The 19,764-nt window shown below is 41.6% G+C and overlaps 6 protein-coding genes and 1 pseudogene across 6 annotated transcripts; 5 read left to right on the top strand and 2 right to left on the bottom strand.

Annotated features, from left to right (window-relative positions):
- Positions 1-665: 665 nt before the first annotated feature.
- Positions 666-2,980, bottom strand: LOC128730223 (vanin-like protein 2). The gene is made up of 5 exons (XM_053823256.1): positions 2,888-2,980; positions 2,597-2,794; positions 1,107-2,290; positions 856-1,040; positions 666-754 (listed from the first exon to the last, which is right to left on the bottom strand). The coding sequence occupies exons 1-5, from the start codon at positions 2,978-2,980 to the stop codon at positions 666-668; spliced, it is 1,749 nt and encodes a 582-aa protein (XP_053679231.1).
- A 2,897-nt stretch (positions 2,981-5,877) lies between these two features.
- Positions 5,878-6,502, bottom strand: LOC128730222 (mantle protein-like). The gene is made up of 2 exons (XM_053823255.1): positions 6,497-6,502; positions 5,878-6,426 (listed from the first exon to the last, which is right to left on the bottom strand). The coding sequence occupies exons 1-2, from the start codon at positions 6,500-6,502 to the stop codon at positions 5,878-5,880; spliced, it is 555 nt and encodes a 184-aa protein (XP_053679230.1).
- Positions 6,503-6,831: 329 nt separating this feature from the next.
- On the top strand, positions 6,832-7,447 carry LOC128730220 (deleted in azoospermia protein 2-like). The gene is made up of 2 exons (XM_053823252.1): positions 6,832-6,837; positions 6,908-7,447. The coding sequence occupies exons 1-2, from the start codon at positions 6,832-6,834 to the stop codon at positions 7,445-7,447; spliced, it is 546 nt and encodes a 181-aa protein (XP_053679227.1).
- A 910-nt stretch (positions 7,448-8,357) lies between these two features.
- On the top strand, positions 8,358-9,167 carry LOC128730219 (uncharacterized; annotated as a pseudogene).
- Positions 9,168-9,686: 519 nt separating this feature from the next.
- On the top strand, positions 9,687-11,300 carry LOC128730218 (uncharacterized). Its single transcript, XM_053823250.1, has 3 exons — positions 9,687-9,715; positions 10,628-10,709; positions 10,776-11,300. Exons 1-3 carry the CDS (start codon positions 9,687-9,689, stop codon positions 11,298-11,300), a joined length of 636 nt encoding a protein of 211 aa, XP_053679225.1.
- Positions 11,301-12,357: 1,057 nt separating this feature from the next.
- Positions 12,358-13,034, top strand: LOC128731075 (mantle protein-like). Its single transcript, XM_053824170.1, has 2 exons — positions 12,358-12,403; positions 12,470-13,034. Exons 1-2 carry the CDS (start codon positions 12,398-12,400, stop codon positions 13,019-13,021), a joined length of 558 nt encoding a protein of 185 aa, XP_053680145.1. The 5' UTR covers positions 12,358-12,397; the 3' UTR covers positions 13,022-13,034.
- Positions 13,035-14,128: 1,094 nt separating this feature from the next.
- Positions 14,129-16,799, top strand: LOC128730217 (uncharacterized). The gene is made up of 5 exons (XM_053823249.1): positions 14,129-14,172; positions 14,239-14,785; positions 15,414-15,444; positions 15,509-15,554; positions 16,152-16,799. Exons 1-5 carry the CDS (start codon positions 14,167-14,169, stop codon positions 16,797-16,799), a joined length of 1,278 nt encoding a protein of 425 aa, XP_053679224.1. The 5' UTR covers positions 14,129-14,166.
- The last annotated feature ends 2,965 nt before the right edge of the window (positions 16,800-19,764 follow it).

Below are 19,764 nucleotides of genomic sequence, written 5' to 3'. Positions count from 1 at the left end.
GTTCTGCAAAAGATTGCATCAGCCTTTGGTAAATCTGAGAACTCTTTCAATTTTTAAACATATCGGTAGAAAGTATATTAACCCTTAAATGTTTTAAATAATATTTTTGTGGCAGATAAAATCATACGAAAGTGGTTTGAAAAAAACCTCATGTAAATAAATAAACGAATTATCGTTTCTTTCGATTTTTAATGTATTATAGGATGTGCCAAATCTTACTATATGGCATATGATATATTTTATTTAAAGCTGTATCTTACATAGAACACTAATGATAATCGAATCCTTTTTGAATAAATCCTTTCTAATTCTTTTTTAATCATTTACATGAGATAATATATTAGTTGGTACATTTATTGCTTTTGTATTACGTTTAAACAAGCACAGATTATTTTTACGAATCGCAGCTTTGGGAGTTTCTAAACAGCTTGTTACTAACGCCGACAGCGCTCTCACACTGCAGTTTGTATTAAAACAAGATCGTCGCGTACATGAATTGTGTCGAATGAGTTTAAAACTTATACCTAGGATCACAACTTTTGATTGAACAATTAAGACACATTTCTGTTTTCACTCAAGACTATAAAACACTCTCTTGTACGACATTTTGTAATTCTTCTGCCATCCATCGTGAGGTAATGCTGAATCGTCCTACATACTAATGACTAAGGATTGCGATGGCACGACTTGATACCGTCAGTTAAATGCCGTTGTAAGTTGTAGTCTTGGGCGGAAATACTGCACAGCGTGTACACTAAATCCACGCGTGTTAATGAGAAACGAGCCGATTGCATGCAACGAATCGCCAAGATGCCAGCGTGATCCACCCGATTATGAATACGAAACATGGCGAACATAATCCACTTGCACCACCTTGATCGTCTTCGTTTGGATCAGGTTTCGGAGAGTTTTCCTCAGGAGCGTCGATGGGATTGTAGAACTCAATGTTTTTATGATTGAATGCGTAAATGCCGAATGTTTGCATATCGCTTACCGGCGAGGTCAGGTTCATATTTACGAGCTGTATGTTGGAAGTGTGGCTGAAATGGGAAGGATAGCATTAATTGGTATTCCAACGTTGATTAGGTGATTAAAAGTATCCATACTTGATTTGGGACGTAAATGTGTAGTAACTGGTGTCGTACGAGTACATACGCATGTCAAGCGTGTTGGGCATCGCTAGTGTCCCGTTGGCAATGAACTGTCCCGATATGGAGATTGCACTAAACTGCATGTATCCGGAATTTTTAGGTAGCAACAGCCCACAACTCGTGATGCTTTGGTTCGCACAGACAATAACGCCGCAGATAGACACGTGGGCATCTGCAAAACCTTGAAACGTGCGCACGCCATCGAACACGGCAAGGCGATAGTAGTGCGTCGGTTGGAGCGTCGTATCCATCATTAGGCTAACGGTGAAATCACAGCAAAACATTCCATTGCAGATGATCTGGCTGATGAGATCATGTTGCCGGACCGGGTTCAGTTGGATCGTGGTGAATTGCTCCAGAAAGTCCCGACCCATGCGGACGTTCTCCAATTCGTACCCGGGAAGCCTATGTCCGCTCGTTTCGACCATCGGAACTTCGAGCACGTCGCTCGTATCCGAGTGATATCTACTATTAACATCTTTCGTACCGGACTTGGGCACCTTTACTGTGTAGAGAGCACGTGTTGGCTGGCCAGTATAGTGTGTCAATAGGGCTCCATTGCGCCCGTTGAACACACCTGTACCGGTGGCCCCGGATGGTCCGTAGTTTGTACCAGAGGTAATAAGGTTGGCATTGGTGGCGTATGCCCAGCTCTCGAAGATTTGCGTCGACGTGAGGAAGGGAGGTTCCGACGTCCAAAAGGCGGGAAACACGAAATCTCGGAGTCCTTGTTTAATTAGCTCAAGTGTAGGTGCTGCGAACAAAATGTCAAAGCAGGTGAACACACCGAACCGCACGCCGAAGTCTGTTTCAAAGCTAATGAGCTCCGGTGTTGCTGTCACGCTGGTGCCCGGTTCCTTGAATAGGTTGAATTTTCGATACCGTGCTATGACCGTTCCGTTTCGATCAAAGACGACATTGGTGTTGTATCGCACAGTTTCTGCCTGGCTTTGCAGGTAAAACTGCTCGGACAGATTAATCACAAGGTACTTCTGGACCTCACGAGCGAGGCATGAGAGTGCCACCAGGATAGTACCATGATCATCGCATGGCGCGATGTGCTGGTTTGGTTCCGGTACGAACACCGTATCGGAAAGCGAATTTAGAGTCAACTCCGGGAATACGATGATATCTGCTAACTGGAAATTGAGTTGAAAAAAAAAATAGCAGCGATGTTTAACATTCTATCAATTAGCTAAAGAAATAGAGAAATTTACTATGCAATCCATAGGAAAAATCTTCTTCAGTTTCATTATATGAGCAGCTGGACTCACAAATGCTGGGAAAACAAATGTACGATGTTGCTGATAACGACAGAACTGGAGCTCATCAGTCGAGCAAACATTGGTTAGGTCTAGGCCGGATTAAGATAGAACTTCGTAACAAAGACTTACACGTGCTGAGTGAAATTAGGTACTATTTTGCCCGCCATCAACTTAACTTACCCTTGCTTCATGAGATCGTATGAGGTGGCTGTACTCATCGAGGTGGATCTTTGTGCGTTGTTCGATGGGCATATTCATCGATTCAGGATGGAATTCTACTACGGATACAATGTAGTCGGTACTTTCAGGTGTTGAGCGTGCATATAGCACCTCATCTCCATAGTTTTCTTCCTCCATGTAGTATTCACGATCGACGTGCTGTATATCGATAAGAATAGCAAAGGATTAGGGGCTGACTCAAGAGAGCAGCATCTGGTTGCAGTCATTGCAGAACATAGCCTACAAACTTACTGCAGACGCTCGTATCCCGGTTAGTTGGGTTATTGTGAGCAAAACTGCCAAAAACTGCCATGCAGTGGGCCTCAGCTTTTTCCACAGAGCCATCTCGAGCAGTCGAGTGCGAGCTGGTTATATATAGCACCGAAGGTTGACCGTCAGTCAAGTGATCCTTTACACACATGAGCCAACGTCGCCGATTCGGAATGATGATCGTTCCGGCCCAGAACCAATGCTAGACTGCGGCGCATGCGCCCGACCCTATGTTACTTAGGGCTTTCGTCCTCTGAGACGCTCGTTATCGTCACCATAGACTCTTTGCGGTTCACTACTTGCCTTCTTGTGGGCCACACTCTCCGAAACCCGATAACGATGACATTCATGTGTGAGAGCGTTATGGAAAAAATGCTACTGATAGCGAACCGCTGCAGGCAACCACGCCAGAGGAGTGCAAAAGAGAATTTTGTTTCGTTATCAGATGACAAATTTCAATAGCATACAAAACGAAAACATGCTTAATTTCTTTAACCTAAACTTGGTGTATTGACCCGAGCGTTACACCTGTGTCTGCAAGGATTCGATTTGTAAAAGGAATGCGATATTGGAATGCTTCGCTGGTGCATAGTAACATGACAGAAAAGTTGGTTAAAAATATATGATCGAAATGCAATAAACAACTATATCGCAACAGTGGTGTAATCATTCACCATTCGGAAGAGTAACAATATTATCAGTCAGCTCACACAATGGTTAATTAAGAAGCGTTTCATCTATAATCTTGATAAACGAAAGATGGTGCAACAATATTCATACATTGTTGCTAGCAAGTGACAAGATTGATTTTCGTGAAAGTTTTATCAAAATCACATCACGGTCACCTGATAAAAGGTTTTTTTTATACAGTTTGCATTAAACACATGTTTTATTCTGCTGAGTACCAAAACGTAGTATGAGTAATGTTTTAGATTTACACGATATTTTGAGTTTAATCACGCACGATTTGCGCAAGTTCTCATGATGGTGATGACTTACACCATCTGATGAATTTTATCAATAGTGATCGCATGATGACTTACAGCATACTGTTTAAAAATGTGTACATGGAACCGTGTAACAACTGCTAGTAGTATGTACACTTATCTCATCACCAAAGCCTTTTACTCACCGTTCTGGCATAGCTCGTGGGCTAGTAAAATAACTTGCGCCGTTCTTACTAAATCTTTGATGAACACTATTAACGATGAGCAATATGAACGTGCTTTTCTAGACGTAAAGCTATGGTTGTACTGACAATGCAAAATTTCTTACATGTTCTAGAGCTCACCGCCCATTCCCGTACTTTTTATGCAACGCCGAGTAAACACCTGAAACATTGTCACGCACACCCAGTCACGCTCAACCTATGAAGACCCTAGATTATCGTATTTTTTACTATCAGTGCGTGCTTGGGTTTGATAACACATGAATACGAGTCGTAAGGCAAATTCCACTTTTGAACACTTAAAAACTGCGTTGAATCAGCTGACGAGAAGCATCGAAACATTTCATTTTTTTCCACTCACTAGAATGTACAGTCGGAACCAGTCGCTCGATTAGGAATGCAAACGAATGCGTAGCAATGGAATGTCTCCGATAAAGCACTGGGTTGCTCCTCAGTGAAGATCGCGATCACACACCAACAACCAACGGCCCTTCAGTGGCCGATCGTCCGGTCGTGGTCCGTGTGGGGTTTGACAGAAAAGCTCTCAGGGGTGCGTGCGCTGGCGCCAAGCGCACTACGGGACTTCTGAACGCATTCATTAAAAAATAACGCATTTAATCGACAGGATTTGGTATGGTTTCGATTTTCGGAAGATTAATCGTTGAACCCATTTACCGATCGAGTGGCGTTCAATTTGAATTTAATTTTATTTCTTAACAGAGCTTAATTGGCCCATAGTTCTAGATCGCGATCGTCGTGAGCAAGCAGCGGCAGGCACTAACTCGGATGACGCCTTCGCGACCGATGACGGTGATCAAGACAAACATTACAGCTCACATGTTTGGTACGCAGAGAACAGGAAAAAGAATGTGAACCGCGTGTTTAATCACACATACTTTGCCTAATGGAATGTGAACTCCACGTTATCATGTTTTCATACCATTATCAAGTCAATCGGTTTAAAATTAAAAACTTGTTATGTTTCCAATTCTAGCTCAACATGAATGAAGTTAAGTTCTAGCTTAACACACCGTAATGATCATTCTGTTCAGTAAAAGAATTGTGTTAAGCATTAAAAATAGGTTCAAATAATTTGGGCAGATTGCAAACGGCACAATAAGAACCATTTTTGCTAAAGGAATCATTACATCCCGCTTTGCATCCGTCGTTAGAACTATCTGTTTTTAAACGGTTTAAATCCTTCCTTCTTTTATTATGCAATTTTCCACACATTGAAGCATATTAAGACGTTGCTTTGGCCACATCTCTTAGGGTGCCATACGTTTACCATGGATACCTTATCTCTTCGTAGTTGTGTTTTGTAAATTTTATGTCCGGCACACGTTGTAGTCTAAACAGGAATTCAATTTTCTATTTTTCATCTTGAACTTTGCTAACACCTCCAGGACGGGTTTTTGTTAAGGGCGAGAATTAATATGCCATTGATTTAATGGCAGAAATGAAATGTTTCCAGAATGCAGATAAAAAACTTATCTGTGTTGTTTTCTCTTGGACGTTTGTATACTTTGTTCTGAAGTGGATTGCACTTTGTCAAGGCGATTCTCAGTTTTGTGTCGCAAATCGAGTGGAGTTAGTTTTTCGAGAATCATTTAAAGGGTTGAATCGTCTTATGTTGTGTATAAAACTGTTCGGATTCATTTGAATAATTTCAAAAACTGTTAATCATATTAGTTAACAAATAGAAATAAAAGATTATTTCTATTTTATCACTTGTTTTATTCAAATTAGATGTGATTTATTCAAAGGAAAATTTAGTTGATCATAGCAGATGGTTCTAAAGAATTTAGTAGCCATACGATACTGGGCTGCTGTACAATGTTGGTTCAGTCTCGTAGACCGAGGACTGGAGACTCTTATGGACGAAGTGCGGCTGCTTCACGTACACCGGGTATGCCTTCTCTACCGGCACCGGGTATGGCTTGGCTACTTCGACCACCTGTTTGTGATAAACGGGAACTTTGACTGGAACCTTCACCGGTACGGGATAGGGACGATCGACATGCACTGGCACCTTCTTCTCGATATACACGGGAACCTTCTTCTCCACGACAACTGGAACCTGCTTTTGCACATGCACTGCTACCGGGACTTTCACCGCCACTGGGACTTGTTTCTCAACAGCTACAGGATACGGGACGGCAACCTTCTTTGTCACCGTGACGTGATTCGTCACAGGTCCGTAGTATTCATTTCCATAGTAGTGATCCTCTCCAGCGTAGTACTGCTCATAGCCGTTGTTGAGCTCGACGACGCCGCGCTTGTCCTTCTTAGTTAGGCGATCAGCATCGTCACACAACGCGATGGTCAGAACGACCGACAGAACAATGAAAACCTATGAGAAGAGATTAAGAGATTCGTTTTAAATTTAATTGATCGTTTGTTGAGAAATGAATACCGTTTACCTTCATATTACGGTTTGCTCCGGATGTGTATCACACGATCGATAAGACTTAACTGATGGTCACTATTCATTAATTGGTTGGCTTTTATACTTCGGTATTTGATATTGTCCTTCCTTTCACTTTCACGACCAATATAGTACACACTTGTGAGACAATAATATCATTTCCGTGCCAAGACATATAGCCTTGGCTTTGTTAGTTTTTGTTATTTATTGGCATTCTATATCATTCTCACTTCATCGAACATGAAAGTATAAAAGCCAACAAATCAACGAATAGGGACCATCAGTTAAGTCTTATCGATCGTGTGATACACATCCGGAGCAAACCGCAATATGAAGGTAAACGGTATTCATTTCTCAACAAACGATCAATTAAATTTAAAACGAATCTCTTAATCTCTTCTCATAGGTTTTCATTGTTCTGTCGGTCGTTCTGACCATCGCGTTGTGTGACGATGCTGATCGCCTAACTAAGAAGGACAAGCGCGGCGTCGTCGAGCTCAACAACGGCTATGAGCAGTACTACGCTGGAGAGGATCACTACTATGGAAATGAATACTACGGACCTGTGACGAATCACGTCACGGTGACAAAGAAGGTTGCCGTCCCGTATCCTGTAGCTGTTGAGAAACAAGTCCCAGTGGCGGTGAAAGTCCCGGTAGCAGTGCATGTGCAAAAGCAGGTTCCAGTTGTCGTGGAGAAGAAGGTTCCCGTGTATATCGAGAAGAAAGTGCCAGTGCATGTCGATCGTCCCTATCCCGTACCGGTGAAGGTTCCAGTCAACGTTCCCGTTTATCACAAACAGGTGGTCGAAGTAGCCAAGCCATACCCGGTGCCGGTAGAGAAGGCATACCCGGTGTACGTGAAGCAGCCGCACTTCGTCCATAAGGGTCTCCCGGCTCCGGTCTATGAAGCTGAAGCTTACGATTATAAACCTCTGTGGGGTTAATTTCTTACTAAGGATATGTTCAAATGTTTCGAATAAATGACAATAATTTTGCATGGAATATTACAAATGTTTTATTGTTTTATCAATTTCTTCTATAATTTATTTCCATATTAATATTAACTAGTCATATCATTTGAAGATCATTAATTTTGTACATAAGATTTTGAAAAGGATTTCTCACTGTCGGTTAGAAATTTTGTTTTCAAGAGATTGGTGATATTGAAGGTATATCGTACCATTCTTGTCGGTCGCAAGAAAAGACAGATTTATGAACTAGCTTTTAAGGTTGATCGATTGGGTCACTACTAGTTGATCCAACTGCCTTTTTTCTTTTAAACTATGTTCCGAAAATTAGCTATCCAGTTCCATGTATGTTTCTTGACCTTGAAAAAGAATTATTATTCTTACCAGAAAACCTTCTTATTAATTTTTCAAAAGGTTAATTGGATTTCTTTTGAATGCAACGTATAGACAGAATTCTTCATTGGCCTGCGATGGGATGAAGCCTATTGAACCTTGATAATGTGACAATCTTTCTTGTAATGTTCAACACACCGGTGTGAACATTTGATTCTATTTTCTATTGCCAAATACCGTTTTTTCCAATAAAAGCACATATATTTCTAACCTCTATCGTAAGCCCTCGATCGAATAGAGCAAGCTTTCGTACATCTACGCGTTGCTTATACTACCCTCGACTAGCAAAACAGTGACCTTCGGAATTATCATTAGTTTTTCATATTTTACACGCTTCGCCGCAAAGATAGCATTGCAATTTTTCGTTTCCAACCATATTCGGTATGTTCATGGCATGGCATGAGCGAGAGTTACGTCGTCACAGAGAGCCGGGGTGAAGAAGAGCAGACGAATGTAACGAATACAGCATCGGTGCTATTCCTCTAGCACTGCAATGCATCGTCGCGTTACGCTACCAGAGCGTATCAGGGGTACCGACTTTTTTGGAAGTTTGAAAGTTACGATGGGTCAAAAGATGATGGAGGAAGAAAGCGCTCGATCAGGGAACTATAAAAGCTTGATGTAGCTCCGGACAAAGACATCATCCAGCAGACGGACGTTGTACGGAGCAGTTATCCACATACGGCATCTACCAACAGCATTATTGGAAAAGGCAAACATGAAGGTAAGTGTGAAGTAGCACTTGTGTCCGAGGTGGATACTAACAGTTTTGCAGGCGTTCGTTGTGTTTTCTATGGCCCTGGCCCTTGCCAGCGCGGCGGCAGTCGACGATTCTAAGAAGGAGAAGCGCGGACTGTGGGAGCTGGAGTCAGGACATGATTCTTTCGAAGCTCACGACTTCCATCATCAACCACTCAACTATGGATACACCAAGAAAGAGGTCATCACCAAGAAAGTCCCGGTTCCGTACCCAGTGGAGGTCGAGAAGCACGTACCGGTGCCTGTGAAGGTCCCGTACCCAGTGAAGGTGGAAAAGGAGGTGCCGGTCGTCGTCGAGAAGAAGGTCCCAGTGTACATCGAGAAGAAGGTCCCAGTCCACGTTGACCGTCCGTACCCAGTGGAAGTGAAGGTTCCAGTCGAGGTGCCAGTCTACAAGAAGGAATACGTCGAGGTCCCGAAGCCGTACGCAGTTCATGTTGAGAAGCCTTATCCAGTGTATGTGAAGCAGCCCGTCTACGTCGAGAAACAGGTTCCCGTCACCGTCCACATCAAGGAACACCACAAGAAACCATTCTGGGGTTGATAGGTCTTGTGTGTACTCGGATTGGTCGATGGTGGTTATCATCTGTTGGTTATGGTCCTGAATAAAAGTTACAGTAAAAAGCCATTCCTCAGTTTTAGTAAAATTATTTTGCGCTAAATTAAAAGGAAAAATCATAACATAAGCTTTCAGAGATATGATCAAGTTTCAAACTTTCTATCATACATATACACATTACGATACATCGATCGAAGTCGAATGGATCGAAAATAAAATGAAAAATATAATTCTAATTTTGGTTAACCATCAAATAAGCTTGTCTTTGAAAGTTTCAAAACTCGAAAGTGTCTTAGAGGAACATACATAGGCGCACTTCATATAATATGCATATTAAAGAGATATAAGCTATGACCATCTATTGCAGTACTAATGTAGTGATCTGTTGCTTATGTACAATACATTATTGCAAGGCTGTTGCTCATTAAGCGATTATAGCCTTTCATAACCCTTCATATGAGTTTTACACCTTTACAGCATTTATGATATTTTTTCTCTTAAAACATGAATGTGTCAATGCTTAACCAACTACGGTTTTATTAAGCACTGTTGGGCATTAGGAAAGCTTTTAACAGCAGAATGATTTAAAAACTGATATTTTCCGTTGGGTCATTAATCTTTGCATAAGTTGAACAAACAGATTGATTTGAATTATTGTCTTTCATTCAGGTACTGCCTATTATTCAATCAGATATCTTAAAGAGAAATTTCAATATTTAGAAAATCAAAAAAGATATGTTTTTACCCAAAACCGTGCGCAGATAATCTGGTCAACTATTAGTATTTTGTTATTATTATTATTAATACATAATATATAAGTGATTTGGGGATTAGTTTAAAACGAATTGTAGACTAGATCAAATAAGATCATATTTGCAGTCTCTGAATCAAAAACAAATTTGATACGATAGGTCAGTGATACTCCTGCCAGTACAACTTAAAGGCAATATAGAACTGCGCATGAATAACTCTAAACAAATTTAAATTATATAGTTCAAATGAACGTTTATAAATACTAACATACCAAATATAAATAGCAAACATAATATGTATAAATAAATATGTGAATGTTCGGATCTTTAAAACCTGATGGTATTTTTAATTAAGCCAATGATTTGAAACATATCACGGCAGTAACTAGTGGATTTCCTATTTGATAAGTATGGCATATATTTAAAAAATTGAAACAGTCAAATTGTATTATTTCACTACCTGTACTTTAGTTTAAAAGTGACAGCCACTAGTTTGATGCCAAGGCTCACGTGTTCACGGTTGGTCGATTCTTTGCTTCATCAGTTGCTTCATTGCAGAGGAAGTAAGAAGCAATAAAAACTGAAAATATGTGCCTTGAGATTTGAACAACTTACCAAACCTATCCTTTTTGTGGGGACGGGAAGTGAACTACTGCGACGCACTATATAAGCTGCGTGCGTCTGTTTGAAAAGTATCATTCGATTACGAGCGGTCGTCCTAGTAGACAGTAGTCGGCAGATACAAGCGCTTAATAGCGGAAAGGCAAACATGAAGGTAGTAAAACATTATTAGTTCGATAGTTTTTTTTATTATCTAAAGTGATTGTCGTACTCTTTACAGGCGTTCATCGTATTCACCATGGCCCTGGCTATTGCCAGCGCGGCGGCAGTCGACGAATCCAAGAAGGAAAAGCGCGGACTGTTTGAGGAATCTTACGAAACCCACGGATACGACGGCTACGAGCTGGGCTATTCGGATCACGTTCAGAAGGAAGTGAAGCAGGTGATCACCAAGAAGGTGCCAGTACCATACCCAGTGGAGGTCGAGAAGCATGTCCCGGTCGAAGTGAAGGTCCCGTATCCCGTGGAGGTTGTCAAGAAGGTCCCGGTCGTCGTCGAGAAGAAAGTCCCAGTGTACGTCGAGAAGAAGGTCCCAGTCCACGTTGACCGTCCGTACCCGGTGGAAGTGAAGGTTCCAGTCGAGGTTCCAGTCTACAAGAAGGAATACGTCGAGGTCCCGAAGCCATACGCAGTTCATGTTGATAAGCCCTACCCCGTGTACGTGAAGCAGCCCGTCTACGTCGAGAAGCCAGTTCCAGTGACGGTCCACATCAAGGAACACCACAAGAAGCCGTACTGGGGCTGAAATGTTTTACTGATACATCAGTAATTTCGACACGAATGATGCCAAATAAATAGCACTTTATCTGTTGAAAGCAATTTTTGACGTGTTCATTTGTTTTTGTACATTTGAAAAAGTTTCCTTAGTTATATTGCTTTTAAAGAATATAAAAAGCATATGTTTTTCATGCATTTTATCTGATGGGTATGTGCATATAGGAAAACTTAATAGAGAACAATTTAAAAACCATAATAAAATGATAACAAACGACTTTAAGACAGGCTAATATGTGTTAAACTATCGGAGATGACGAAAATAGAAACATGTTAGACGACCTAAAATCAAAAAATAATTTATGAAAATTAAGAATTTGATTTTCTATTATAATTTGCATTATAGGTGTGTATATTCAACTTTACCATCTTAATCTGTAATTGAAACATTCTATCGTGCAACACACATAGCGAACTATCAATTTACGGTCTTTAGAACTGGACATAAAAAGGACATAATGGACATAATGTACGTTCTCATTCTTGGAACATACTAAATTAACCGTATTCAGATACAAAAGTATTGATAAAGAATTAATTTCAAGGAATGAGATTTAAAACATAGTAAAGCAATGAACCAAATAAAATATAAAATCAATAATATTAATTTGTTGTATTTGTTGTTCTTGTTTATTATATAGTTCTTTTTTGTTTATTTAACAACCAGATGAGCATGTCGTTTTTTAACATATCGATGACTGAAAATACTCAAAAGAATGAATATTTAGATAGATAAAGCATATTAGCACATCGTACTAATAATAAGTATGAAAAAAATAAATTCGAGATGAATCAGGCGATCGGGTTTAGCAGTTGCAGTAGACTAATCATTGAACGTATTTTTTTTTACAAAATTTTATAATTAAAACCGCAATACTGTTTCACATCATGCAACAATGATTTTTCGTGTTGCCTCACATGTAACTGCATACGTCAAAGAGAAACAAAAGAGAATAATAACAATTTTGTATGAAGTTGAACTGGCGATATAAAACGTCGTCTTCGGCCGTAGATCATCATTCAGTTGAGGATCCTCAGTCGTGCAGTACATTCAAGAAGTAGGCAGACATGAAGGTAACGAAAAGCTTTAACTATTAACGAGATCGACCGGAGTTTCAATAGCAGCACATGCTTTTCCAGGCGTTCGTTGTTTTCACCATGGCCCTGGCTATTGCCAGCGCGGCGGCAGTCGACGAGTCTAAGAAGGACAAGCGCGGTTTGTGGGAACTGGGATCCACGCAGGAGGAGTCCTACGAGACGTATGGATATGATCATCATCAATCTCACGGATACTACGGCAATGACCACGTTGAGAAGGAGGTGAAGCAGGTGATCACCAAGAAGGTGCCAGTACCATACCCAGTGGAGGTCGAGAAGCATGTCCCGGTCGAAGTGAAGGTCCCGTATCCCGTGGAGGTTGTCAAGAAGGTCCCGGTCGTCGTCGAGAAGAAGGTTCCAGTGTACGTCGAGAAGAAGGTCCCAGTCCACGTTGACCGTCCTTACCCCGTGGAAGTGAAGGTTCCAGTCGAGGTTCCAGTCTACAAGAAGGAGTACGTCGAGGTCCCGAAGCCATACGCAGTTCATGTTGATAAGCCTTACCCCGTGTACGTGAAGCAGCCCGTTTACGTCGAGAAGCCAGTTCCAGTGACGGTGCACATCAAGGAACACCACAAGAAGCCTTTCTGGGGTTAATAAAAAGTTTGCATGTTGCTTGATAGAATAAAAAGACATAAATGATCCTCAAATGTTCATGGCGTTGACTTTTGATTACTGCAATACATACAATTTTACAGAATTGATAATTTGAATTTCCTATAGCATGTAGAAAAATATAAAACATATAAATCAATAGATTGGTTTATGGAGGTATACAAGAACCTTGAATTAGCTCACGAAATACTTATGAGCCGTATATGCATCTATCAGCAGTGATATAAAACAGCATATAGGTGAGCAACCTCACAGATAGTTCCTAGTTATAAAAAGCCTATGCACTTCATACCTCTAGGATTTTTGCTGATGTTGTGAATGATTATTTCTTTCAACACTCCATATTTCAGCAGTAATGCTGTGTTAATAATGATTGAACCATCCATGAATGTGGAGTTTATAATAAAAATTGTTTTAAATTTTTTCAACCAATAAACCAAAACTTCCTCAATACCGCAGATTTATTGTCAAGCTTCTGTATACAATTTCCCTTGTTGCTTGCTCCAGGATGAACGTGAAATAAAAAAATGTTTCAGACTTAACATAGTTAAATTACTTTTGGATTACATAAATGTACAATCAATGACTAGAAGCACAATGACACATGAATCGATTTTTTCTTTTGCAAACGAAAGAGACTTGATCATTCATTTTAGCTTTACTTTACATATATTCTTCTCTCCAAAAGAGGAAAGATAAACCCTTCTCTGAACTGTGTGCAGTTTCATGAGTGCTGATTAAACTGGGTTTATCATTTTGAAGATATTGATAATATTTCATATGATGTAAAATGCTTTTGAAATGAATATGTAGTATCAATGTTTTGGCTTTCTATAAATATTAGATGTTGTTGTGCTTTATTTCTAGTCATAGTATCATATAAACAGCTTCGAAGTCGCGAAAATCCGTATTGTATAGCTTGTTGCACTCATGCAATGAGTCGCACGCCATTGAGCTCGAACGTTGCCTCAATGGCAACTGCATGTATAAAAAAGGAAAAGAAGAGAACAAAAATGCATTTCTTCGCCAGACACTGACTCAAACGATATAAAACGTCGTCTTCGGCCGTAGATCATCATTCAGTTGAGGATCCTCAGTCGTGCAGTACATTCAAGAAGTAGGCAGACATGAAGGTAACGGAAAGCTTTAACTATTAACGAGATCGACCGGAGTTTCAATAGCAGCACATGCTTTTCCAGGCGTTCGTTGTTTTCACCATGGCCCTGGCTATTGCCAGCGCGGCGGCAGTCGACGAGTCTAAGAAGGACAAGCGCGGTTTGTGGGAACTGGCATCCACGCAGGAGGAGTCCTACGAGACGTATGGATATGATCATCATCAATCTCACGGATACTACGGCAATGACCACGTTGAGAAGGAGGTTAAGCAGGTGATCACCAAGAAGGTACCAGTACCGTACCCAGTGGAGGTCGAAAAGCATGTTCCATACGAGGTGAAGGTGCCCTATCCAGTTGAAGTTGAGAAGAACGTCCCGGTCGTCGTCGAGAAGAAGGTCCCAGTGTACGTCGAGAAGAAGGTCCCAGTCCACGTTGACCGTCCTTACCCCGTGGAAGTGAAGGTCCCAGTGCATGTTCCAGTCTACCAGAAGGAGTACGTCGAGGTCCCGAAGCCATACGCAGTTCATGTTAAGAAGCCCTACACGGTGTACGTGAAGGAACCTGTCTATGTTGAGAAGCCAGTACCGTACTCTGTTCTCATCAAGAAGGAGCACAAGAAGCCTTTATGGGGTTAAGATATGAATAAACATCTTCAACAAAAAAACTTCAATTTTTGTTCTGAGTTTTGTAATATGTTTTACAATTCTGATCGGTAAATTTAGTAACCTAGATGCCATTATTTACATTATTTTCAGTAATTGTTTGAAAATTCAGTTACTTTCAATTTTAATGATTTTTTGGTAATTTGTCGCATCTTAAAGATTGAGAGTCAGGTGCCTCGCTGCCATAGGCACTTACGGTCAAATAGCTTGTAAATTTTTCAACTCCGGATTTTAATACATGTGTGAATGAGAGTGAAACATATTATCAATAAAAGAAGATTAAACTTTGTACGATGTTTTGGCAAAACATAGTGGATATTAAAACTGAAAAGTTTATTGCAAAATATTTTCCAAATAAAAGTATTTCTTGAGCTCGGAATTATTGTCTCATTTTATTATTTGTTTGATTTTTTGTAAACTTTTTTTGAATAAAATGTGGATAATAGGGACCTAAAGAAAAAAATAGTGTTTGTATAAAAAATATGCAGCTTGAAAATATAATAAACGGCCTGCCAAACCGAGCATAAATGCCCTTGTGGCCTTGGCCTTGATGGTGATGCTGCCTTATGTGCCTCAACTTACGGGTATGGGATCAGGCAACAAGCGTAAGTCAAATAATCGGAAGAAGTAGGTGGTTTAGATGTACGCTTTTGAATCATCGTTACGAGACTGTTGTATCTACGTAATGCAGTAAGATGGATGGAAGTTCACAGAGTTGCACGACCCGCAACGGTACAGTAAGTTACCTGACGGTGCAAGCGTGCTTGCCTAGCCGAAATATTAGGTAAGGCTTTTATGTCAACGCATCAGCGACCCCGATGGAAAAGCCCAATATCGGTCAATTCTTTCCCCAAGCCGCATCAATTGGGCTCGGTCGGATGCGTTTTCCGCCATGATGGTGCCATATGGGCTTAGGCGATGGGTGCGATAAACTTTTCCTTTCTCGCCAATTTTCTCTATCTGGTGGAAAATAAGCCAAAGTAAATCAAAGTTGGCCCCATCAGGAGCTCCAGCAGAGGTGAAATAGTGGTGTAGAGGGGCGGCTAATTGTGCAAATCAGATGAACTCGAGGCGAAAATGTGCCGTAACTGTATTAAACGCTAGCATGGTATTGAAGAGTTTCAAACTTTAAAACGGAACTAAGAAGAGACCACTTTGATGTATCGGGGATGGTATAAAAGACACCCGGCCGAGTGGATTCAAGCATCATTCGGTTGTGATCGCTCGTTCCAGCACGTAGACGGTAGACACCAAATATTAGTAGGCAAACATGAAGGTAAGTCTGTGTTCAGCTGAACTCTAGGGAACGATTTGATCGGAAAACTTGTTCCTAGGTGTTCGTTGTGTTTTCTATGGCCCTGGCTCTTGCCAGTGCGGCGGCAGTCGACAATTCCAAGAAGGATAAGCGTGGTCTGTGGGAGCTGGGATCTGCACAGGAGGAGTCCTACGAGACGTACGGCTATGATCATCATCAATCGCAAGGATACTACGGCAACGATCACGTAGAGAAGGAGCATCATCAATCGCACGGATACTACGGCAATGATCATGTTGAGAAGGAAAATCATCAATCTCACGGATACTACGGTAACGACCACGTTGAGAAAGAGGTTAAGCAGGTGATCACTAAGAAGGTCCCTGTGCCGTACCCAGTGGAGGTCGAGAAGCGTGTCCCGTATGAAGTGAAGGTGCCCTACCCAGTCGAGGTTGAGAAGAAGGTCCCGGTCGTCGTCGAGAAAAAGGTCCCAGTGTACGTCGAGAAGAAGGTCCCAGTCCACGTTGACCGTCCGTACCCGGTGGAAGTGAAGGTCCCGGTGCATGTTCCAGTCTACCAGAAGGAATACGTCGAGGTCCCGAAGCCATACACAGTTCATGTTGATAAGCCCTACACGGTGTACGTGAAGGAGCCCGTCTACGTCGAGAAGCCCGTGCCGTTCACTGTTCTCATCAAGAAGGAGCACAAGAAGCCTTTCTGGGGCTAACTTTCAGTGTTACAGTTCACGTTGGGCCAGTGCAATATAGTTGATCTAAAGTTAACACTATTGCTTTTTTTTATTAACGATCCGAATAAGAGTATTTCAGTCTGGCTTTGTGTAAAAGTTGTGTAATAATAGTGTTGAAATGTTTTATATGTTCTCTAGTCAAAACGTCAAGCTGCGTTGAATTGATATGAGATATCATTCGTAACTACAATGGCAGGGGATGACGAAATTGCATTTAGAAATTTTTCAACTCTACTTCCGTCATTCGAATGCCTTAGCTATGATGCATCAGCTTAGGGAATCGTTGCACCAGATTAAGGAATTAGGGAACTTTGCAACTCTACATACTCCATTTGGATGCCTTAACTTGGCATCAGTTTGTTCAATCGTGCTCTGAGTGTAGAATTTCCAGTGACACAAATAAATAAAAATTTTATCAGTCATTGCGGGTCACTGTTCCCGCCTTCTTGTGGCGCATGCTGCTATTAGTTTATGTGCTATCGCACTGCACGTTCTCAGCCTCTTACGTTGGGTATTGACCGTATGTTTCGATGCCCGCTTGGGATCTGGCATTATGTGTGCTTGATGTCAGACAATTTAGAAGAAGTAGTCGTGGGTGACCCTGGCGGTAGCACTTTTATGTATACTACGAGTGTTCCTACGTCACATTAGCACATCTGCACGCCGGCGTCTTTCAAAAGGGTGCTTATGCCTTTCTCGCTTTTAAATTTTATTTATGTGCCTCGGCGAAATACTGTGAGCAAGGATTATGTGCCTGGTTATTCCATTTTCCTGTGACGAGGCACAACAAATTGAAAATAACTGCCCTTCAACGAAAATGGGCTCACTGTGTCGGACTAAAACAGATTGCAGAAGGTGCAGTGCTCCAGTTTCGGCTAATGAGCTGGTCGCAGTAGCCCGAAATCGTGTTGAGCTTGTGCCTTTTTAGCTTATGTTTGCAGGTTTTTTTTTCTAGCATCGTGGAACATAGTAGCTTTGTAGGCTGTTATTTTTTCTGCTGCATGCGACGGAGGGCGTGTGAAAGCGTTGGAATTATTCATATCCAGCCACTGGCCAACTAGCCAACTTTATACTATGCCTTATGCCTTTCCATTTTTTCATTACAACTTCGAAATGGTCACTATGTGACTTGCTTTACAAAAAATTAACAAGGAAAGGAGATTTAAAAGCACACGTTGGCATTTATTTGATTCATTTGCTTCCCCCGTTTTCTAGCTGAGGAATAGCTAAGCTTACCGTTCTCATTTATTTCAGAATGTATAGTGATGATATTTCCGCAGCATGCTTAAAATTATTCAAAATACTGTCCAGGCGATGTCGAGGCTAAGGACGAAAAAGAATTAACACGACCGACCGGAATATTGACGGTTATTGATGTGCCAGGAATTATTATGATTATCTATCATGAATATGTATTCCAATCCGTCGGATGAAATCGCCGATAGGCGACACGTGCTGAATCCGGCTGCTTTATTTCCCACCACCGGGGCAACCAAAAAAAAAAACAAGATGATGTCAGTGAGAACGGGCAGAGCCATAATACTCAAAGCCTTAGCTGAGTTGTGGCGAGAGGGGCAAAAAAAAGTAAACCTCCATTCCAATAACCACCCCGATCGGTTTCATTTTGCGACCGAGTATCACTTGCTCATTCTCCCGGTTTGTCGTCTCTTTCGCACTTGTTCTAAAGCGGATTTGGTGTTTTCTTTTCCACGTTTCCCCTTGTACTTGGGATTTTTTTCGTGACCGTTGGCGTATTCTGGAAATAAAATTCGGGAAAGCTTTTGGGTGAAAGATGAAGATAAAGCACAGAGCGGCCCGCGGAAGGTCGTGCAAAAGCTCCACCATTTCGAAACCGCTACAGATGTCAATAATGGGGCTCGGGGATTTTTCCAGCTCCCGAACTTCAGACAGGCACGTTTCAGGAGGCGCGATTATGGAGATGCGATATCGATTCCGATGACTACCCGTTGCACCATTCGCTTTAACCGTAACGCGATCACGTTTTGTGACCATTTTGGTGGCGTTTAGGCGCAGACACGCGGCAACGAAATGGTCGGGAAACAACTGAACATTCCCATTCGGTGGGCTTTCCAAGGATGGCAGAGCGAGGCAGGTGACCAGGTGGTGTAATTTATGCACGCTCTCTATGATGCGACACCAGAGCTGAAGATGGTTCGCGACCCGAAACCCTTACAGCGGCTCGGTTGATGTAATGAAACACATTTTCCTTCCATTAAGAACATCAAGTAAAGGTAGCGCATGATGAGCAAGGATTACTTCGGTTCACACTCAGTTCAAAGCCTTCCCGTGTAGGGTACAAAGAGAGCCGAAAGAAATGCTTCTTTTATTTGTACACTCAAGAGGGATCAAGGAAATGATCGCCTTGAACAATCGGTGCATCGTTTCCGTGTGACCAAAAGTGTGGTCTTTGATTTGTTGGAGGCAACAGCGAGCTGCGAACATGACTTCCGCTAAGTGTAGTACATCTTTTGAGATATTGTTTTAATATGAAAATCCATAAAATTTAATTTCCTCGGGGACTTTTTATCGCATCATTTTCCGTGCTTAGACCAGCCTTAATCCAGCCTCTGCTCTGACCCAGCTAGGGCCTGAGCGGTTCGTTAGCTTCAGCTTAGACCGAAGTGAAATAGCTTGCCCAGGGGAAAACGCTGTTCGTATTGTTGGATTTTCAAGAGACCGAGAGAATGAGAAAAAGATGTAGAATGAGAGAGAGCATTTATGGGACTCGGGCGAAACGGGCCAATCTGTGCCAATAATGCGCGTTGTATACGATGGAACTGGAACGCCGTGAATCCCGGGAGGATTCCCCGTCCGGCTGGGGCGTTCCTCTTTCAGCGAGAGGCCTCCTCATCGTCGGGAAAACCTCAGGGAATCAACATGACAAAGCTTGCCTATCTATGCGAAGTTTTTCTGCCTCACATAA

This window comes from Anopheles nili, chromosome 2 (assembly GCF_943737925.1).
Source record: "Anopheles nili chromosome 2, idAnoNiliSN_F5_01, whole genome shotgun sequence".
Lineage (NCBI taxonomy): Eukaryota > Metazoa > Arthropoda > Insecta > Diptera > Culicidae > Anopheles > Anopheles nili.
This window is presented reverse-complemented; position numbering and strand designations above follow the sequence as displayed.